The sequence below is a fragment of the Trachemys scripta genome, chromosome 7, assembly GCF_013100865.1.
Source record: "Trachemys scripta elegans isolate TJP31775 chromosome 7, CAS_Tse_1.0, whole genome shotgun sequence".
Taxonomy (NCBI): domain Eukaryota; kingdom Metazoa; phylum Chordata; order Testudines; family Emydidae; genus Trachemys; species Trachemys scripta.
This window is the reverse complement of record NC_048304.1, coordinates 18,963,116-18,984,682: the sequence shown is the minus strand read 5'-3', so window position 1 is coordinate 18,984,682 and position 21,567 is coordinate 18,963,116. Positions and strand designations below refer to the sequence as shown.

The 21,567-nt window shown below is 42.3% G+C and overlaps 1 protein-coding gene across 4 annotated transcripts in view; it reads left to right on the top strand.

Moving 5' to 3' along the window:
- The window catches only part of TMCC1 (transmembrane and coiled-coil domain family 1), a 201,919-nt gene that overhangs the window by 27,794 nt on the left and 152,558 nt on the right, over window positions 1–21,567 (top strand). For 3 of the 4 annotated variants that reach the window (XM_034775931.1, XM_034775933.1, XM_034775932.1), the window contains one exon: window positions 13,762–13,819. In XM_034775931.1, the coding sequence (XP_034631822.1) occupies window positions 13,814–13,819 (6 nt within the window). In that variant the 5' untranslated portion in view covers window positions 13,762–13,813. Of the gene's footprint in view, window positions 1–13,761; window positions 13,820–16,966; window positions 17,671–21,567 lie in introns of those variants that run through there. The other variant, XM_034775930.1, reaches the window with a different exon arrangement.

Below are 21,567 nucleotides of genomic sequence, written 5' to 3'. Positions count from 1 at the left end.
TCAAGAACAGTGGAATGAATGGATGGTTAGCGGCGAAAAGTCATTCACAAAAGGAGGAAACATGCGTGCTCCACAGTTGGATGTTTTGTGCAAGTTTGTCATAAAAGCCTGGAATGATATTGATGCAGAAACAGTAATCAAGTCTTTCAAGAAGTGTGGCATATCAAATTCATTAGATGGTATGGAGGACGACTACTTGTGGCAAGATGAAGAGGAAGCCGAAGCTGAGACCACACCATCTGATACGGAATTCGATCCATACGATGACTGCCTTACAAATGTATCACAAGATGTCATTGATGTACTTATGATATCAGATGACGAACAGGAGGATTTTGAAGGCTTTTAAAGGGAAACTGTCACGCCAGCAAAACCTGTAAAAATACCGTAGCTTGCAGTTATGATGGGCGTTGCTAACTCGCCAGGGACTTGCCCGGCACTTGCTCTCTCTCTCTTGTTTGTTATCTTCCTCCTATCATCATCCGTTCCAGTTCGGTTGACAGCTTAGAAAACAAACAGCATGGCAGCTCCCATGGGTTTATTGTCTTATCCTTCCTTTCAGCTTTAGAGTGAATTAGGAAAAGTTTAATCCACTTGCACTGTTTTATGTTTACATGTTTGATGACAAACAGCCTTATGTTTATAAGTGACAGTTTTCCTGCTAAGTACCTGCATGTCATAAGCATTTGAATTAAAATTACCATATTGAAATCAAATCTGATGTTTTTTTAATTTTTTTTTGGTGTGCGTTGGAAGAGGGGTAGTCTTATACGGCGAGTATATCCCAAACTCTATATTTTAACTGGAAAAGTTGGGGGTCGTCTTATACGCCCAGTCGTCTTATACGCCGGAAAATACGGTACTTTTTGTATGCAGCACTAGTGGGAGGGATTCCTTCTTAGTAAACTTAGTAAAATCCATGTAAAAAGTCCAACCCAAAATTAAGATCTCATGTGAAATTAATTTTAAAAACTTATTTTTTTTACTACAAAGATTTTAAATGATACATTCCATCCCCATAATGAGCGAACGAGCTTCCCTGCTTGTTTTATTTGGGAAAATTTCAGTCAGGAAGGAAAAATTTTCTTAGGGCTTGTCTACACTGGCACTTTAGAGCACTGAAACTTTCTCGCTCAGGTTTGAAAAAACAGCCCCCGCTGTAAACGCCAGTGGAGACTATGCACCTGCACTGGGAGTCGCACTCCTTGTGGAGGAGGGTTTTTTTTTTGTTTTTTTTTAAGAGCGCTGGTAGAGCTCTATCCCAGCGCTCTGCTGCAACTACACAAGCCACATGCTTTATCATCAGTGTAGACTAGCCCTTAGAGCAGGGGTTCTCAAACTGGGCATCAGGACCCCTCAGGGGATCGCAAGGTTTTTACATGGGGGATCGCGAGCTGTCAGCCTCCACCCCAAACCTTGCTTTGCATCCAGCATTTATAATGGTGTTAAATATATAAAAATGTTTTTTTAATTTATAAGTGGGGTCGCACTTAGAGGCTTTTTATTTGAAAGAGGTCACCAGTACAAAAGTTTGAGAATTACTGCCTTAGAGGGAGTGGCTGAGGAATTTAAAGCGGGGCATGAATAGCAGTGTTTCAGATTCAAAAGTCAGTAAAGCAGCATAAGCCAGACTTCTATATGAGCCATCAGTTAGCCAACAGGACTTCTTTACTTTTTGTCAACCAAATTTGTTTTGCATATTTTGCATCATGTCAGAAGAAATGCAAATACTTTCGAGGTGGTTTTGCTGCCTGCCAACCGCTTTTCAAATGACAGCTATTTGTCTGTCATGGAAGAACTTTAAGGTCCCTGTCAACAATTGCAGGAGAACTAACCCTCATTTGGTAGATTCAAAAGAATTCCTTTGAATATCTAGCAGGAGTGCCCTTTAGGTGCATATTTCAAAGATAATTCATAAAAGCAGGACCAGCTTAGGAACTGGAGGGGTAAAATGAGTAATTTGGGTCTGCAGTGGATGTTTTTCCATTCTATGGCTGATTAAGAGTTTCTGGTTCACGTTCAGTTCTCTTAAGTTGTTTCACGTCGAAGTGGAATGGTTCAATTTTTTTCTTTTTACTAAAGCTATGCATCAAAGTCAGGGCCGGCACCAGGCACCCAAGCACATTCTTGGGGCGGCACCTGGTAAGGGGCGGCGGGGGGAGCGTGGGCTCTTTACTTTTTGTCAACCAAATTTGTTTTGCATATTTTGCATCATGTCAGAAGAAATGCAAATACTTTCGAGGTGGTTTTGCTGCCTGCCAACCGCTTTTCAAATGACAGCTATTTGTCTGTCATGGAAGAACTTTAAGGTCCCTGTCAACAATTGCAGGAGAACTAACCCTCATTTGGTAGATTCAAAAGAATTCCTTTGAATATCTAGCAGGAGTGCCCTTTAGGTGCATATTTCAAAGATAATTCNGCGGGGGCGGGCTCCGGCGGCGCGGCACTCGGCCGGGGGGGGCGGGGGCGGGCTCCGGCGGCGCGGCGCTCGGCCGGGGGGGGTTTTGGTGGCACTTGGGGGCGGGCTCAAGGGGGGCGCTTTTTTTTTTTTTGCTGCTTGGGGCAAACTATTCTTGGTCTGAAGTGTCTTCTGTTGTTGTCCCCATAGGTAAGTCAGCTATTGAGCACTGAAAGCTCTCATCGTGAATGTTGGACTTGATTCACTGGGGGAGGAATTTATTACTCCAGGCCTGGATAGTTTTTTTGTTTTGTTTTTTGTTTTTAAATATCACTTTGTAAATGTGCTTTCCAAAGTGAAGGAATAACAGTACTAGTTTAAACCATGCATAATGTGTGTTTGGTGGTTGACGCTACGCAATTTCTTCCCTGGCAGACACTGATTGCTGTCATTTGAAAAGCAGTAGGAAGGCAGCAAAACCACCAACAAAGTGTTTGCATTTCGTCTGACCTGATGCAAAATATGCAAGACACGCATTTTTGTTGATGAAAAGTAAACAAGACCTGTTACTTATGGCTCTTATAAAAGTCTGACTTAATTGTCTTGCTGACTTTTGAATCTAAAAAACTTCTATTCGTGCCCCACTTTAAATCCCTCAGCCATTCTCTCTAAGGCTACATCTACACTACAGGGGGGAGTCGATTTAAGATACGGAAATTCAGCTACGTGAATAGTGTAGCTGAATTCGACGTATCGCAGCCGACTTACCCCGCTGTGAGGACGGCGGCAAAATCTACCTCTGCGGCTTCCTGTCGACGGCGCTTACTCCCACCTCCGCTGGTGGAGTAAGAGCGTCGATTCGGGGATCGATTGTCGCGTCCCGACGGGACGCGATAAATCGATCCCCGAGAGGTCGATTTCTACCCGCCGATTCAGGCGGGTAGTGTAGACCTAGCCTAAGAAAGCAATTTTCTATAAATTACACCAGCATACTATAAAAGTCTGCAAAGGCAACTCACTTTGAATTTCTCTGATTTTCTTATTCCAGTCCTGGGTATCTTTAGAACTGAAGCAGCTAATTCATTCCAAATCATATACTGCCATTGTCACATAGCAGATTCATCTAGGGATTAAAATTAGATTCCATCTCCACACTATCATGAACAGTGCATTTGAGTATTTAACCAATCCCAAATTCTACTTCTATTTTAGTCTGTAGCCTTTTGTCTTCCCTTGGGAAGTGCAGTTGCAATGCCCTTATTTCCACTGTTCGTGGTTCATTTGTTCCTGACATTTGAGTCAGCTTTGACACATTGAAAGTGGCAGCGTTGCCTGGCAGAAAGGCAATGAGGATGAGAGCAGCTTTTCTCTTTGTACTTCTGAAAAGGGATCACCAGAATCCCTGACATGGCCCAAGGATGCTGTGTTACTCCAAAGCCTGGAGATTCTGCAGTCTATATCGTGATCCAGAGGAAAGGAAAAGTTAATAGCAAAAGGAAACAATGGGAGCCCAGCAGATTGCAGCTGCAGAATTTGAGATGCTTGTGGGGAACTGATAAGGTCTGTTCAGGCAAACTTGTAGGTATAAAGACTATGGAAAGGGAATGGGAAATACAGATTTCTACTGTTTGTGGGGGACAGACCTGAAGAAGGGGTGAGGTTTTTCTGCTCACTTTGGATTGTGTGCATTTTGTTTGCTGTCTCAAAGCAGATTTTTCTGATTTCTGCTGTACTGATGTTGGCTTGTGAGCAGAAGGGGGAATACTCTGATAGATATTCACTTTGGGGCTTGTCATAACAAATAAGGCCTCTGCATCTACTGCAGCAGAGATCTGAGATCTCCTACTCTCACTGTCCTCTCTCTGCTTTGCCCCTTTGCCCTCCCAGCCCCACTACTATTTCTACTGGTGATCAGCTGTGACTTCACAGTGCTAAGTCTGCTCATGCCTAATGACGATCTTGCTATCAGTCATTGAGGAGACCGTTTTTCCTATTATTATTTATCCTATTTTTGTTTCTTGACCAATATATGAAAAGGCATCTTAGTTCTTGGGGGAAGCCCTCTGTTACTTTTTATGCATCCAGTCCCCACTGATGTCTCAGTTTGAATCAGTTCAGGCAACCTCCTAATTGGTTGATGTGGAAATACTTTTGATATCACCCACTGTGATTTTTAGCTGCGTGGGGAGGTTTTTCACACTTCTGGAATACTTCTCGCCTGTAGATCGCACAGTGCTTTTACAGAGGTAGGTAAGTATTGCAGTTTTATAGAGGGGAAACTGAATTGCAGAAGTCAAGTGAGTTGCCTGAGTTAGTCCTTGTCAGAGCTGGGATTAGAATTTAGCTCTCCTGCCTTACTGACTCTGACTGGGAACTACTACTAGACCATACCAACTCTTGTCTGCAGAGATGTTACTGGCAGATCCCCTGTGCAATAAAGAGTTAAACTCAGAACGCACTTTGTATAGGTGGACTTTTTTCTAAAGGGAATGGTCTGTAATATCTTGCTGTGAGCTGGTTTTTTTCATTTTATTTATATTTTCAAAAGTTCTGATAAAAAGACTTAGCTACACAAAGGAAGCAAAGAACAGAGCCACTTTTGAAAGGAAGTTCTGTAACTGGCTTGGCTGTCACCATTGTTTGGTTTTGAGGGAGGAAAGGGGAGAGGAAGTTATGTGGTATATTTGAAAGCTAGTCACAAAATAGTGTGAATGTTACAAATGTCCACTGCCAGGTGTGTAGCTGAATCTGTACAGTTCCACAAGGAGGAAGTGAATCTACAGCAGCCTTGCAAGACTCATTGTGGGTAAATATTTCTGATGGACAAATATAAAATATCACTAATTTTCTACTCAATTATCATGGTAAAAAATGAGCAAGTAGAGTTGATGCTAGGCCAGTGAACTTTTTCCTTGTCTAGTTGTAAGGCTAATGCACATGCGCTGAATGCATCAAAAGCGTTTACAGCAGGGGTCGGCAACCTTTCAGAAGTGGTGTGCCAGTCTTCATTTATTCACTCTGATTTAAGGCTTTGCGTGCCAGTAATACATTTTAACGTTTTTTCGAAGGTCTCTCTATAAGTCTATATATTGTATAACCAAACTACTGTTATATGTAAAATAAACAAGGTGTTCAAAATGTTTCAGAAGCTTTATTTAAAATTAAATCAAAATGGAGATCTTATCAGTTTAGTGTGATCCTTGCCCTTGCTTTTCCTTGCTGAGTTTTCTAATGTCTGGCACGTATTTGGATACTTTAAGCTGCACACAGGCTTCTGAGTGATCAGTTGTTAACCGGCTGGCAGGAAGTCAGCGGCTGGAACCCCAGATCGGCAGCTGAGGTGAGTGGAGCTGGCGGTTGGTAGGGCTGAGCAGGGCCGGAGGCCTGGACCCTGTCTGGCAGGGGGCCTGCGCTGGAACTCCAACCGGAAGCAAGGTGAGTGGGACCGGCGGCAGGACCCCGGCTGGCAAGGGGCCAGCAGCGGGAACCCCAGAGTAGTGGTGTGCTGAGCGTCTCAGCCCGCCCTTGCTCTGGGGTTCCGGCTGCCGGCCCCTGCCAGCCGGGGTCTCAGCCCGCTGCCAGCCTGGGGTTCCTTCACCTAGGCCAGCAGCAGGCGCTGAGTTGGGCCAGTGGCGGGATCCCGGCTGGCAAGGGGCCAGCAGCGGGAACCCCCAGAGCGGCAGCGTGTTGAGCGTCTCAGCCCACCCTCGCTCTGGGGTTCTGGCTGCCGGCTCCTGCCAGCCGGGATCTCAGCCTGCTGCTGGCCTGGGGTTCCTTCAGGTTGCCAACCCCTGGTTTACAGTATTAACAAGGGCGTGTTCCCATCTTATGTCTCGTAAAATGTGGAAGCTTAAATTTATTTGTACTTAGGGATCTTCATAAAATCCCAGTGGTGCTAAAAAGTGAAGGCAACTATAGTTTCAGAACTGCTCTTGATGCTAGTAAGGGGATCCATGTTGACTCTTCAGGGGTTAAGGGAAACTGTGGCTGGGCCAGCCCTTTAAAAAAACAAAAAAATGCTCAACTGAAGGAACCAGTAACTTGCTCAAGACTTGCATCTGAAGAAGTGAGGTTCTTACCCACGAAAGCTTATGCTCCCAGTACTTCTGTTAGTCTCAAAGGTGCCACAGGACCCTCTGTTGCTTTTTGCTCAAGATACAATATCATGTAGACTCTTTGTGCTAGAAGCAAAGGCTGTATACTCTTGGAATGCTTGAAATCTTTTATTAGTACTGACTAGTCAACAAGTATATACCTTGAAATAATATCTTTTTGACTTTAATCTTGCTTCCTCCCTCTCAGCCCCACTTTGATTTTGACATGATTTTCGTCACCACTATTTTAATTGCTAGTGATTTATAGTTGGTATCCTTGCATAGCTACGAGAATGGCTGAAGTCTTGGTTTCTCTTTCTAGCTATGCTCTAGATAGTGACCTCTAAAATCAGGTAGGTATTAAATGGATAAATAAAACAATATGTTCAGGCCTTTAAAATGTGTCTCTTTCTACTGAAACAGGTTACAAAACATTACACATAAGGGTATATCTTCGCTTTGAGCTGGGATATGATTCCCAGCTCGAGGAGACATACTCCTGCTAGCTGTGATTGAGAGGTTTTATAGACCTATTTATGGTGCCCAGAGGTCCTATTTTTAAAGGGACAGTCCCATATTTAAGCCCTCCTGCAGGTGACCTGACTTTTTCTTAAAAACAGGCAAATTGTCCCATATTTTCTGTCTCCTCTCCCCCCTATAACTACTGGCAGGTCCTGTTGCTGGACGGATCCCTGCTCGCCAGCCGCCTACCCACCAGTGGTGAGTGGGAGGGTCAAGTGGCCAACGATGGGGGGAGGAGTGTGCAAAGCTGGTGGTGGGGCGAAGATGCTGCGTATGGGGCCAGCCACTCTCCCCGCTGGTCTGCCAGCGCAGCCCCTGCTGCATGCCGGCTTTCAGTCAGCAGGGCCCCACCCCGTTTCTGGTGGTGGATGGTTACATATTGCCTCTGTTGCCACGCATTGGCCCTTTACATTCTGCCCCTCTCCATGTTTTGCCGCTTTGCCCCGCCAGCCCCATTGCTCCTCTGTATTCCCCCAACGGAGTGCGTCCCACTCCCAGTGCTGTGCGGAGAACCAGCTGCTGGTCAGAGCTCTCAGCTCACCAACAGCCTGGCCAACAGGCTCCTTCCTTCCCCCACTGTCTCTGACTGGGCTGGTACCCCAGGAAAGCCCAAGACCCCCTGGTCCAGGTCGCTGTCCAGGAGGAGCCAAGCCCTGCATGTGCCAAAGCCCCACACAGCACTGGCATGGGGAAGCCTCTCTGCCCCTCAGCTAAGCTCTGGAGTGGCAGGGGGAAAGTGATTTCCAGTCTGTTCATGCCCCGAACCTGCAGGCTCCACAGCTCTTCTCTGTATTTTTTCCAATTCTAACACACACAGTTTTCAAATGGGGTGACTGGAATTGCATGCAATATTCAAGGTGTGGACATACCATGGATTTATATAGTGCCATTATCATATTTTCTGTCTTATTATCTATCCCTTTCCTAGTGGTTCCTAACATTCTGTAAGCTTTTTTAACGGCTGCTGCACATTGAACAGATGTTATTGGAGAACTATCTACGATGATATTTGTGTTTAAGGTGTACTGTACGCATCTAACCTAATGATAGAATTGCTGTCCTCTATACCAGCAACATAATCAAAAGATACTTTTATGTGGGAAACCGTGGTTTTGAAGCTTTGCTATGTATGAACAAAGATCCTTTTATTCTAGAACGGCAGCATGAAATAGTTTCTGAAACATTTCTGAAATAGTCCAAGCAGTAAGGTGTCTTTCACTCCTGAACTATTATAGCAAAAGAGATTGCATAGTAGCTAGTACTCTTTTACTTGAGTAGTTTGTTATATGCATCTTTCTCTTTTCATGTATTTGCCCTGAGTTTTGAGCTTATTAGGCCTTATGAATATTTAGGCGGCATGTATTAGTCAGCACTATTATTTAAACTAAAGTTATAGCCAGAAAATACTTATGCAGGTGTTTGGATCGGGTAAGGGTGGTGGTGAAAAATTAGCTAGACTGAGGCACCTTTTGATGAGTCTCTGAACATGCTGCCCCATATAAAGTAGAAGCATGTGAAGAATTAATGGTTACAAGAATAGAGCTGATGAATACATTTCCTGTGTATCAAAGCATAAAATGCTCTGCAGGTGAGCCTTTCTAAATACCATCTGTTAATGGGGGTGGTGGAGGGTTAAGGAGAGGTGGCTTCTTCTCCCCCGTCCCAGAAGGCTGAAGGCCTGAAGATGGTTAATACCCTTCCAAATGACTTGAAGAATTGCCCTAACAAAACTATAAGCATTTGTCCAAAGAAAATTAGGGACAGGTCTCAGAAGATTTTGAAATCTAGTCACATGAATATAACATAGGATTGTGAGTGTTCCAGAACATGGATTGTCTGCATTATGTTTTTACAGGGCTAAGCACATAATTGAAACTTAACGTAACTTTATTTCTGACTTCAGTAAAACCTGATTATTATGCACTTTGCTAATTTATATACACAAATGACAATCTCTCCCAGCTAGATCAATAGCATGGTTCTGTAGTAAGACTTTCTATTCCTGTGACCTCAATACTGTCACACAATAAATTAGACTACTTGTATACTATAAATATTCTTCTAATATAACTTAAAATACATATTGAATTAACAAAGTATATTTTGTGATTACCTTGGTTTTTTATACTTGTTTACTTGCTAACTTATAAAATTCAGTACCATCTCATCATAAATATGAACAATTAACATAGTGAATGAGATTTTGTGTATATTTATATTGGGTTAAATGGAAATGGTAAGTATTTGTTGATTACAGAATATTTTATTCAAGTATCTCTACAACTTTAACCTTAACACTCCTCCCTTTATTTGGAGACAGTTGACTTTTCTCATTTTACAGATGGGAAACCCTGAGGTACAGAGGTTGACTTAGCCCAGGTCTCTTTGGAAGACTCCGGCATCATTGGTTCAGTCAGTCTTCTGTCCCTTACTCTAATCACTAGGTAGTGTTCCTGTCAAATCTGTGGCTGGCTACATTGCTGCCAGATTGACACTCTGGCAGTCAACGGACCGGGAATTGATTTAGTGGGTCTAGTGAAGACCCCCTAAATCGATGGCAGAGCGCTCTCCGTTTGACCTCGGTACTCCACCCAGAACGAGAGGAGTAAAGTAAGTCGATGGGAGAGCGTCTCCTGTTAACCCAGCGCAGTGTAGACACCGCAGTAAGTTGACCTAAGCTACATCAACTCCAGCTACGTTATTCACATAGCTGGAGTTGCATAACTTAGGTCGACGTACCACAGTAGTACAGTATAGACATAGCCGGTAACACAGTTCTTTTGTGGTAAGAGAAAAGGGTCTCTACGAATTCATAGGCAACACTTACCTGATTTTCTTCTTACTATTTTGGATAATTTCAAGAATAAGTTAGGAGAATTTAACAATTTATCGTGAAGATTATGGGAAAATAGTCTGGCATACTAAATGCTAATTTCTTCATGTATTCCAATATTTTTTACATTCACAATGTGCAGGTGGTCTGAATTTTTTATTTGGCTTTAATCCCTTTGCTCTGCTTTCTCTTCTCTGTTCCCATTTAAGCTGTGGTTTCTGTTTTCACTGTCTTGCATCTTGTTGCATTGAATCAGGTATACAATGAGGGAGGGAGGGGCCTAGCCCTCCCAGCCCCTGACTGGAGCTGGAAATTTAGCCCAGTTGCTCCTCCATCCTGACAGAGGGGCAGCCAGGCCAAATTTGAGTGGCGCTGAGACGTCATGTGCCAAGTTGCAATTCCCCTTAGTCATATTTGGACCGGCTGCCCCCGCTCTCAAAATGGAGGAGCGGTTGGACCAAATCTTGCGTAGTGTTGCAACCCCATGCACCTGCTTGGCCCCTGCATGGGCACCAGGCAACATCAGCTCCCAGGGAAGAACTGGAGCAAGGCGGGACTAGGAACCTCAGGTTCCCAGGAGGGTCGCAGAATTGAATCTGGGCTTTTGGTTCTTCTGGGGAAGCAGGAAGAGGGTGGTGTTTGTTACTTCCAGAACAACCTGATCCCTAGTAGGGATGGCGCTCTTCAGGCTCACGGACCACCTCTCTGGGTAAGAGCTTGGGCTGGGCTTGGGGTGCAGAGATCATGGCATTGGGTGCAGAGGGGAGAGCTCAGAGCTTCGGTGTGGGGGAAAATGTGGAGCTGTTTGTGGGCAACAGGAAGGGAGTGTCTGGTTATGAGTGCAGGGCGGGAAAGAGTGTAGGTCTGGGTGCAGAGGCAAGGGGTGGGGTCAAGGAAGTGTGTGGGGCTGGGTGCAGGGGGAGAAAGCTTGGAGCTAGGAGCAGAATGGGAGGGACTGCTCTGGGACCCCTACTTAGGGGGTGGCACCTGAGCGTTAAATGGTATGAGCTCTCTACCCAAGCCACTGTGGATTAGTTCTCTTGATTCCTTGGTGCATACTGGCCTCCCCTTCTTTCTGTTTCATCAAATGTAGCCACTCCTGAGATTTTTACCCACTTACATGGTACCTAAAAGGAGGTGGGGCGCACATTGTTCATGCTGCAGCCAATTTGTTACCTCTCACGTCTGCAGTGGTTCGAGTTTGCTAAAGCTTTCTGCCTCTGTTCCTTTCATTTAATCCTTAATCCATTTTGGCAGCACTCCCTTTGTTTCTCTCATACACAGTAACTTAATCTCAGGTGTAGTGACAAAAGTTTATGTGCAACCCAGATTGCTTTTGAACCGCGGCTTCCCCTTTTGTGTCTCACTTTGGTAATTTAAACGCTAGACTTCCAGCAAGTCTTATCTTTCATGAATCAACATGAGGGGTGGCATGTGTCATAGAGACTGTGTGTGTCCTCTGTTCAATATATTTTTTACTGATTTTTTTCCCCCTTGTACCCCTCTTCCATTAACTGTCCCACATTCTTCTTACATAGGTAGTAATATTTTTATAATCCTTCTCCCACCCTGCTCAAATCCTCCCCCTTACCCTTTCCCCATTTAATATAACTCTTCAATCTGGCTGCCTTCAAGTTGTTCTGTTGTAGCACTGTGACCAAATACACCTGTTTTGCCAGGTATGTAGTCATTTCATTTTTTATTTGTTCACACAGGTCAGCTCACCCACAGTTATGTCCATTGCCAACTTCCTCTGCGTGTTCTCCAAACCACAGCCCTTTAGAACATTACACCTGTTCTGGTTTCTCCCAGATCCTCTTTCTGAAAGGATTACCAGTTTTGTACACACCCAAGATTATGCCTCCTATATTTGTTTGCTGCTTGATTCTGCTTAACAATGAACCCTTTTGTCTTAATCCCTCTTATCAACTGAAGTTGTTTACCAGTGTTCCTATAATACTGTACTTTACCATATGTGCCTATGCCTTCATACTGCCTTTCCAGTCTCATTTGTTAAGTTTTATGCTTTGGTACAGAATCCCTTTTGGGCTAGCTTTTTGGAAATAGACTGGGCTTTTTCTTATCCTCCTTTTCATTTCCTAATATTTTCCCTCCCTGGAAGCAACAGAAATACAGTGCACTGTCTCCAGCCAGGAGAATGGATAAGTGACTTCATAAAATTGCAACCCATGTCTAACAGTTTGCAGTAGTATCTGCTGATTTAGAGTGAATATTTTATAGCATGTTAGAAGCAGAAATAATAATAGTGTCTTGGCTAATTGAGCTTGGCTATTACACTATTGAGGGCCCTAATAACACCTAGCTGTTGTAACATATGTGACACCACTTCAAAATATTCTGCAAAAATCAGGCAGAATTTTTTATTTTTTCATGTTGCAAATAAAGGAAACTATCTCTTCTCCCTCTCCTCTCTTTATCCTGTAGTTCTATAGTGGTCTTGCTCTTAAGCTATTGAGTTATTTGGAACCACCTTAAGCTGTTTTTCAGCTTTTGCTTTCAAGTGTTTATATTTGTGAGAGAGGAGAAATATATTGGAGTAAAACTTAGCCCTCAATGCAGCAGTCTAACACAACTAAATCAAAATTTGTTGGACCAAGAATTTAGATCTCAGAAATCTGTCTGACTTTTGATGTAGTGGTGTCACTGAACACTCTTTTAAAAGCAAAGTGAGCCGAGAGTGGAATGTAACTCTTCCTCTCTGCAGCAACATGTTGTGTTTTGGAACAATCATCACCAGTAATATTTGATCTGTTACCGAAAGAAAAAATTGCCTCTGATATGCATCTGTCTGTATGCCACTCAGATTAACCTGGGACAGGGCATCTTCATTTGTATGCTGCCCCCCCTCCCCAAAAATAAAAAGTACGCTGAGGTTTTGACTACTCATGAAAGAAACCATCTACAAGCTGAAACTTTTTATTAAACCAGTCCCTGTGAAGGTTTTTGTTCATGGAAAATTCATGCATGAGAAAATTGTTTTTAATAGAAACTAGGAAATATCACTTATCCTTACCATAGTCAAGAAGGGGAAAAGGCAAGCAACTGTCATGATATAAATCTCCAAATCAGTCTTTAGGAGCTGTGAAAAGTGGATTCTACGATGTGACGTGGCAGTGTAGACAGTGTACCAGTGCTGGGAACCACGCTGATAACTACTCTCCTCATAGAGTGGTTTTTTAACAGCACTGGGAGAGCTCTCTCCCAGCGCTGGTGCCATGACTACACAGGCACGTTAAAGCACTGCCGCTTTAGTCTTTTGACCGTTTGTATGCTTCCATCACCAGAAAAGGCATGGTGGGTGCGGGGAGGAGAACATAGTTGCTGTACTGGACTTGAAGATATCTGTAGTGATTCATGGCAAAGCGTTGCCATTGGACTTAACAAAATATCAGTTCAGCCAAGGTGACAGGTGCACAAGCTTCATTGATAAATGAGCTGAAAAGTGGTCTTATTTCTAAGGTGCCTACAGTTCTCATTTAATGGCAGGTGAGCCCAAAATAAACACAGAGCAAAGCTGGTTAACCTGTATCCAGGACATTTTAAAAATAAATAGAAGGGAAAGAAAAATGGCTGCAGACCAGTCTGTTCTTGCAGACTCTAGCCTGAAATCCAGCTATGCTGTGTACACATACCAAAGACCATAAACTCTGAGAAATAGAGAGCAGTCCTTCACATGAACTTCACAATTAATCTTGTAAGACTTAGTTTAAATTTCAGTTATAGTTATCTCTCTTGGGCTACTTTGAAACAGTTTTAGAAAGCTCAACCTATTCCTGGTGCACTTTATCTTTTAAATTTAGTTTTAGAACATGCTCATTTTATATCACTTTCCACATGTATACATTTCTCTCTTCTGTCTAGGAGCTAGACCTCATGTCCAATTTCTTTTGCAGCTTCTGTTCAATGGAGGGGCTCCTACCAGTCAGCCATGCGTGAGGACAAGTGATGGAGGCAAGTGCTAAATGTTTTTTTTACACTTCTGCGCTATTTTTGCCAACTGCTCAATTTGAGCAGCTTTACTTCCCAAAGCTATTATGAAATAACTGTCCAATCGAATGAATATTTGAATGCATTTTGAGATGTAATAAGAAAGGTGTTGTAAAGTACTCAGTCAAGTCTTTGACAGCGTATATGGATTTATTACAAAATTAATTTGATGTGTTGCTACCTTTCTTCTCAAATTAACCAGATTTGCAGACTTTTGAGAGAGATACTGAAAGAGTTTGTACTTAATTTCCTCCCAAAGGGACAATGTGAAGGTTGTTCGGTGAAAAATTTGACGTACTTTAGATAACATCTATATTGTAGATCTTGTCTTAAGTGTTATGGGTAGAAGTGGGTGATCACAGCAAACACCACTTGTGACTGTTCAGTCAAATAAAATGCAGTGATTAACCGTGCTGGTATTCACAGTCTCTTTCATTTGTGAGTGTTTGGGAGAGCAAGTTTTTATTTGTTCCTGGAACGTGAAGGCTAGTCACAAGTAAATGGTTGTAAGAACACTATTCACGCTGGAAATGCATGTCTTAACCACTTTTAAAAGGACTTTTTGCCCAACAGTAGGTTCATTAAACAAAAATACAAAGTTAAGCAGATAACTTGCAAACAGAAAAAGGGACTTCCTTATGTTTGCCACTAAGGAACCAGGAACAAGTCAAGGCAATTTAGTAGTCCAGTCATAAATGCACATAGAGAATACTTAGTGACCAGTTTGCAAACAGACTGTGTGCAAACAAGCTTTATTCATCAAGCTATTTTCAAATATAAAAAGGTTAAAATCATCTATTTGTGGTTAGTTTGTAAACAAAAAAAGGGCTACATTAGTCAGATAAGTGATTTTCACCAAATAATTAATGCACCTCTAGTTACGGGTGTTTTAACTGATCAACAAAGCTACCAGCAGTAAGCTATTAAACGTGCTATGGCAGGAGATGATACATGTATTATTTAGTGAATAAGTTGGCCATCTTTGTTCTTAAATGCAGTTCAACAAGGGCTGCCTGAATAATGAATTTTGGGAATCTTAAAGTAAATATGGAGGTATGGATCATATGTCAAGTTATACGTTTAGTGCCAAACAGTTTTGGGGGCTCTCTTGTTAACCACTGAGATTTGTTCACTGGACCATTTTGCCTGTTGAACGAAATGGAAAATGTTTCCTAGTTTTGTCTTTTCTTCCAAAATTCATCCTGAATGGAGACCTAGATTTGGACTGGAGCAGCTGCAGGAGGGTTCCCCCGCGGAGGCTGGGCTGCTGCAGGGGTCGCCCGCTGCTGGCGTCAGCAGAGGTTACTGAGCATGCTGGATTCTTGTGAGCATGCTCAGTACACCCTATGTAGCAAATTCAGTCAGATAGTGGTTTTTCACACTACACGGCAGCTGGTCAGCTGCGGGGGCCCCCAATGTGTCATGGTGGTCACTGGAAGTCATGGATTCTGTGACTTCCACAACCTCCGTGACATAATCGTAGCCTTAGTCATAAAGACACAGGTCACTTGAGAAGGGTTGTGTTAAGCAGTTAAAACTAAGCCACTGGGAGTTGGGGCTCCTAGATTTAATTACTAGCTCTGCCACTGAATTACTGTGTGAATTTGGTCAAGTCATTAACCTTTCTGTGCCTCAGTCTACTATTCTGTGTAAAATGGGGTTATAAACTTACCCCCAAAGTTTTTGAGACTTATGCTTGCAATGTGCTTTGAAATCTTCAGAGGAAAAGTACACAAAGTATTTGTTTCCTATTAAATATTGTAATTCACTTTGCCTCTATCTGCTAAGGCATCCAAGAGGAGGAGCTTGATGCAGCTCATTTGGTTGGTCTTGCTGTGCTGCCTGCTAAAATTGTACCTTGGAATGTCAGTTTAACCCATTGTGTTATGTCTAAGGTGCACAAAACTGAGGGAGATCTTGGATCATAATCCCTTCTCAATACAGCTATGTTAAGATTAAAATGAATGTTCTAATAAATCCTAAACATATGTTGCATTTTTAATAAGATCATGTTTTTTTCATGCTGTCTCCTGCCAAGATTGAGAGCGGACTTCTGTGATTTGGTGTATATATTTATACAAGCACAATCAAAATCTTCTCCCGCAAGAAAACAACCTCCAATTTCTGTGCATGTGATCTCATTAACCATGGCAATAATGTGAACCTTCCCACACTTACTCCAGCCTCCATTAAATATTCTGCTTTAATATTAAAAGATCCTTTGTGCTCCCTTCCTCATCCCCTTGCTGCACTCCTCCTGCAGTGTGCTACCATCTTAGCACTCAACTGCAGTCAGTGTTGTGTGGGCAACTCCCATCTGAAGCAAGGGGGGAGGCGGGGTTGAGACTTGCTGGGAGAAGCTGAACACTTTCTCTTCTCAAATGACTGAGCTAGAAACGTCTGTGCTGCTGCCTCTGCCTGTCTAGTCACTTAGTAATCTGCTTTTAGAAAGGCATATTTTGTTTGCTGAGATACGTCTATAGACAAAATTATACCAGTTACACCTAAGTAGTTTCCCTGTCCCCACTTGAAGGCAAGCTTTAGCATCCAGTTACCAGTAGCCTTGATGGATACTAGTAGTAATGAGCCATTCCACCGTATTTGATTGGAAATAAACAGCTGTGGTTGGTAATGAGCTGTGGACTCATTACTATGTTTTCCAGTATATCTAAAATATGATAGGTGTTAGATAGAACAGCTACTACATTTGAAGATCAGATCATTGGTAAGGAAAGCAATTAATCTTGCAGTGGGGATTAACCTATTATGGCATAACTGATGTAACTATGAATCCCAGTGGCTCAAGTTCTGTCAGGTACTGTTCTGGGCTCTATTGCATGCACTCCCTGTTCTTCATGAGCAGCATTTTTAACTTTTTTCTCACTTCCCCAGCTCCACCTCCTGTCTTGGACATTTTCTCATTGATAAAGAATGAGCAGTCCTTTCATAGCCTCTGTGTTCTGCATACAGCATAAATGTTTCTAATATAATGGCTGAAGGATGCTTGAATGAGAGAGAGAGAGACTTTAACAGCATGTTTTCTGTATTGATTTTTTTAACCTGCTAGTTTCTGCATGGATGTGTAATATTGGCTCTTTTGTTTAACATTAGATAAGCATGAGACCTCCGTGGCACAGCTGCATGTGTAGTCGCTCTTGAAGCAATTGCACACCTAATTGGCTGACAATCTTGGCATTTAAAAAAAATATATAAAGACAGGGGACATCTGTATTTATGAGTTGTCCAATAAACGTGTTGGGTGTCATCTAATGGAGCCTTCTGGCAGTGAACAGATCTATGATGACCCTGATCCTGGAGGCAAATCCCAAGATCAAGATACCAAAAAGCAACACGAATCTGAGCAAAAGTTGTCCAAAATTACTCATAATGCTTTGGAGAACATTAATGTCATTGGCCAAGGCTTGAAGCAACTTTTCCAGCACCAGCGCAGGAGGTCCTCGGTGTCTCCACATGATGTGCAACAAACTCAGGCTGATATGGAGCCCGAAATGGATTTGGAAAGCCAAAGCGCCTGTACTGAAATTGATGGTGTCTCCACCCACCCCACAGCTCTGAATCGAGTGCTTCAGCAGATCAGAGTGCCACCTAAGATGAAGAGAGGGACAAGCCTGCATAGCAGGCGGGGCAAATCGGATGCCCCAAAGGGAAGCCCACAGATCAACAGGAAATCTTCCCAAGATATTCATTCAGGCCGGCCCAGGTCTTCCTCCACCACTGATGCTCCTACTAACCTGTCTGTGCTGGAGATGACTTCGGTTTGTGTAGCTGGTGAGGAGGCCTCAGCAGCGGAGCGGGTAAGTTACCCAGACTGATCTTTATTTATTATCAGTCCACTTATAGGCTTTGTTAAATCGTTTGAATTCTGTTTTAAAGCAAGTTTTTCTCTTGCCATAGACTAGAGCTACTATGTAAAATAGCATCTTCACCAATGGAGCAAGGAGCTTGAAAAGATTCCAACATTAGGTCTTTTCTCAAATGGTGTGTGGCTTATTTTGTATGCGTTTGATCTCCAGAACTGGAGAGCTACACTTAGTGCAGTATATTGGTCGTGTTGTGTTCCATAATCAAAGAAGAAATGGTGGTGACCCCAACAATTGTTTTAGTTCTACCTCTTGCTAGCATCTGTCATTCTAATCTTTATTTAGAAAGTTGGGTAACTCTTTAGCCTTCTTTCAATTACAGAAAAATTGACAGTTTAGTTCGTGTGACTGGAACTATGGCTCCATCCAAGTAGACTGGGGATAGGCTCAGCATCCACAAACCTGGGTTTTTTAGTGAACCCAGCGTGGGACTCTATTTAAGATGTTTTCACTCTGCCATGTATACTGATTGATTAATCCTGTTTAGAGCAGCCAGGAAGCTGCATTGTATTAATAGTGTCTTAGTTTACCTAATCCATGTGGAAAAATGTTTGCAAGTGATGTAGTCTCTGTCTAGTGGTATCTGTTCCAACTTATGCTTGCAAAGCTATTTCAGTTAGTGGATTGATGGGGGGTAAGGTTGAGAAAAGTCTGTCTTGCACTTTTCTTCTATTCTACATCGATTTACTTGGTACATTTAAAAGTGCTGACTGAGCAAAGCAAAGATTCATCTCTGCCTGTTAAACTTCCTCCATTTGAAAAATTAGCCTTCTGATTTAACCAAGGCTATTGCTCGGAATATACGTGGTGCTATTAATAAAAAGCCTTCATATGTCCAGATAAGTGTTGTAACGGTATACTTTTTATTCACAGGAGAATAAATGTGATAATGAAAACATGCTGTGCTGTTAAATATATTCTGGTTTTCATGTTCTTTATTAAGGTAACGCTTGTAAGAATATAGTTCAGAACAAATCACATGCAGAACTGATGCACTATAGGATTTTATGTTTGTACAATGTTGATATAATTTTTATCAAGTATAGCTTTTGAAGGATGAGGACCCTAATAAATCCATGTGTTAGGGACAAGATCTTGGAATTAGTTTATTGTTAAAGATATAAGGAATACCAACCACTTCATTACTACTTGTTTCATCATGCTTTGTCAAAGATGAAAAAATACTCTAATTAGGACAGTATTTTTCAAATACACAAAACTGATTGATTTCCAAGTCTAATTTGATTTAATATAAACTAGTATAATTAGCCAGATGGAGAATTAGATTTCTTTAAGAGCTTGAAGCCATTTTAGTAAATACAAAACCTCTCAAAAATTAATAGTAGTGGAGACTGAGATTCTTAAATTACAGAATGGGTACAACAGTAATGGTTGAAAGTTTGCTCCAATGATGAGACTAAACCTTGTTTTGGAGTGGCCACCTGAGAAGTGAGAAAGTAGTCCATGGGTTCTCCCTTGAGACTTCCAAGAATGGTGGTAAATGGTACCACTTGTGTGTGTGAATTTTTGGGTGGTGGTCACTGCTTACATCTGACTGTTCTATAGAGGCGGTTGTCAAGTGCTACCAGACTTCACAGGGTTTGAACTGTTAAACTATTACTTTACTTTTAAATGCTCCAAATCACAAAAGTGCAACTACTTTCCTTGGACTATTCCAGTCTAATATGTCTTGCTGTCTATGCTTTCCCTGGTATTTAGCCAAAAATTAGCGTATGATGTTCTGTTTATATATAGGCAGTAATTATAGTATTAGCATCAATTACAATTTCATTCTAAGGCAGATGTATCAATAGAATAAAGATCCCACCTGAGATAGGCAGACTGCTTCAATGCCTGGAGCGGTATCTGTGACTTTAATTTCTGTCATGAAATTAATCGAATAGCAATAAATAGTAATGTAGAATGTACATCCTTACAGGAGTAGTTGGCTTCATACTTGAACTCTACCAAAGATAGCCCTTTCTCTGGTTTTAAATTAGTTTACATAGTGGCTCCCTTTTTGTCAAGAGAAGGCTCATATTTTGTGTGACTTTAGGGGGAGGTAATAGACATAAGAACTCCTAAGGACCTTATTACCCATAACCCAAAGCTGAAAACTGTAGTAGCACTGTTTGTAGTTCATTAAAGGTTAAGGTGACTGACCGCCTATCACTGGGGCTGAACTTAAATAACCCTGGCTTTAAACTTATTTATCTGCAGGAGACATTGCTTGTGCCGTAGAACAGTGGTTCTCAAAGCCGGTCTGCTGGCACATCCCTCGGCCCATGCCACTTCCCGCAGCCCCCATTGGTCTGGAGCGGCGAACTGTGGCCAGTGGGAGCCGCCATCGGCTGGACCTGCAGACGCGGCAGGTAAACAAACCAGCCCGGCCTGCCAGGGGCTTTCCCTGAACAAGCGGCAGACCGGCTTTGAGAACCACTACCTTAGAGCATACTTGCTGGGAAATGAACGTGATTGATGTTTTCACTGGAAATGGTAGGGCATTTGAGCTGAAACTCTCCTTGCTTGGTTTTGTACCTAATACATAATAGATAGGATACATACCATGGTCACTGGATATTGATTCTGTATATGATTTGTTTGATCCCTAACTGTGCTGTAACCTGGTAACTTTTTTTGCTACTACTGCTAGAATCCGCACCTAGTGTCCGTGCTCTGTATCCTACCTATTTGTATTATGGTCTCACCCAAAGGTTCCAATCAGTATCAGCACCGCACTGTGCTGGATGCTGTACAGATGTATAGTAAGACACTGTCCTTGCCCTGAAAAGCTAATCATCCAAAATACTTTTTGATTAGTAAGATATTGCGTATTTTAACATGCTTTTAAATGTTAATTTTGTCATGGTTTTCTCCCTAGTCTGGGAGCCCCTTTCCAAAACCACCTGGTTTACCGAGGATTCTTTGTTCCCAGTCTGGAATAGTGATTTGCGTGACTTCCACTAACCCTGTCAGCGAACTGAGTCTGCTGACTGAAAGCAAGGATGAAGAGTCTAATTTTTATGAGATTTTTGCTGCTGGGTTGTCATCTGCCGAACATGTTCACTCCCCTTTTTGAAGTACTGTGATTATGGTGGGATGCTAATCTCTGTCTCTGCTGATTGCTCCATTAGAAGATTAGCATGATCATGAAATACAGGCATTCCATGCACTAGTTTAGAGTGAGGAATCAATATAAGAATCAAGTCAGGTGTTGTGCTGGATATTTTTGTAGGCATGGGCTGCCCGTAGCAGAGAGACAGAACAGACAGTAACAATGTTACTGTGCAGTATGAACTGTGAGGAGTGTAGATTTTCCAGTTCTCCAGGAGTAGTAAAAAGTTGTCACTGCTACTGTATGTCAGGAAGAAAAACCAAGTAACTGCTTGGTGACAAGTGAACTATTGCAGCAAACCCCACAGTAGCGAGGTGTGAGTCAGTTCATTCTTTTATGCAATTTAAAATAATATTGGGATTCATGTTTTCACTGTCAAAACAGAATGTGAATAACAGTAGAAGGAAGGTTACATTTTTGACTGTTGTAAAGTTCTGTGATAGTGAGTTATGTTGTGCCACATAAAAGAAGAAGAACAGGAGTACTTGTGGCATCTTAGAGACTAACAAATTTATTAGAGCATAAGCTTTCGTGGACTACAGCCCACTTCTTCGGATGCATATAGCATATAGCATCCGAAGAAGTGGGCTGTAGTCCACGAAAGCTTATGCTCTAATAAATTTGTTAGTCTCTAAGATGCCACAAGTACTCCTGTTCTTCTTCTTTTATGTGGCACAACATAACTCACTATCACAGAACTTTACAACAGTCAAAAA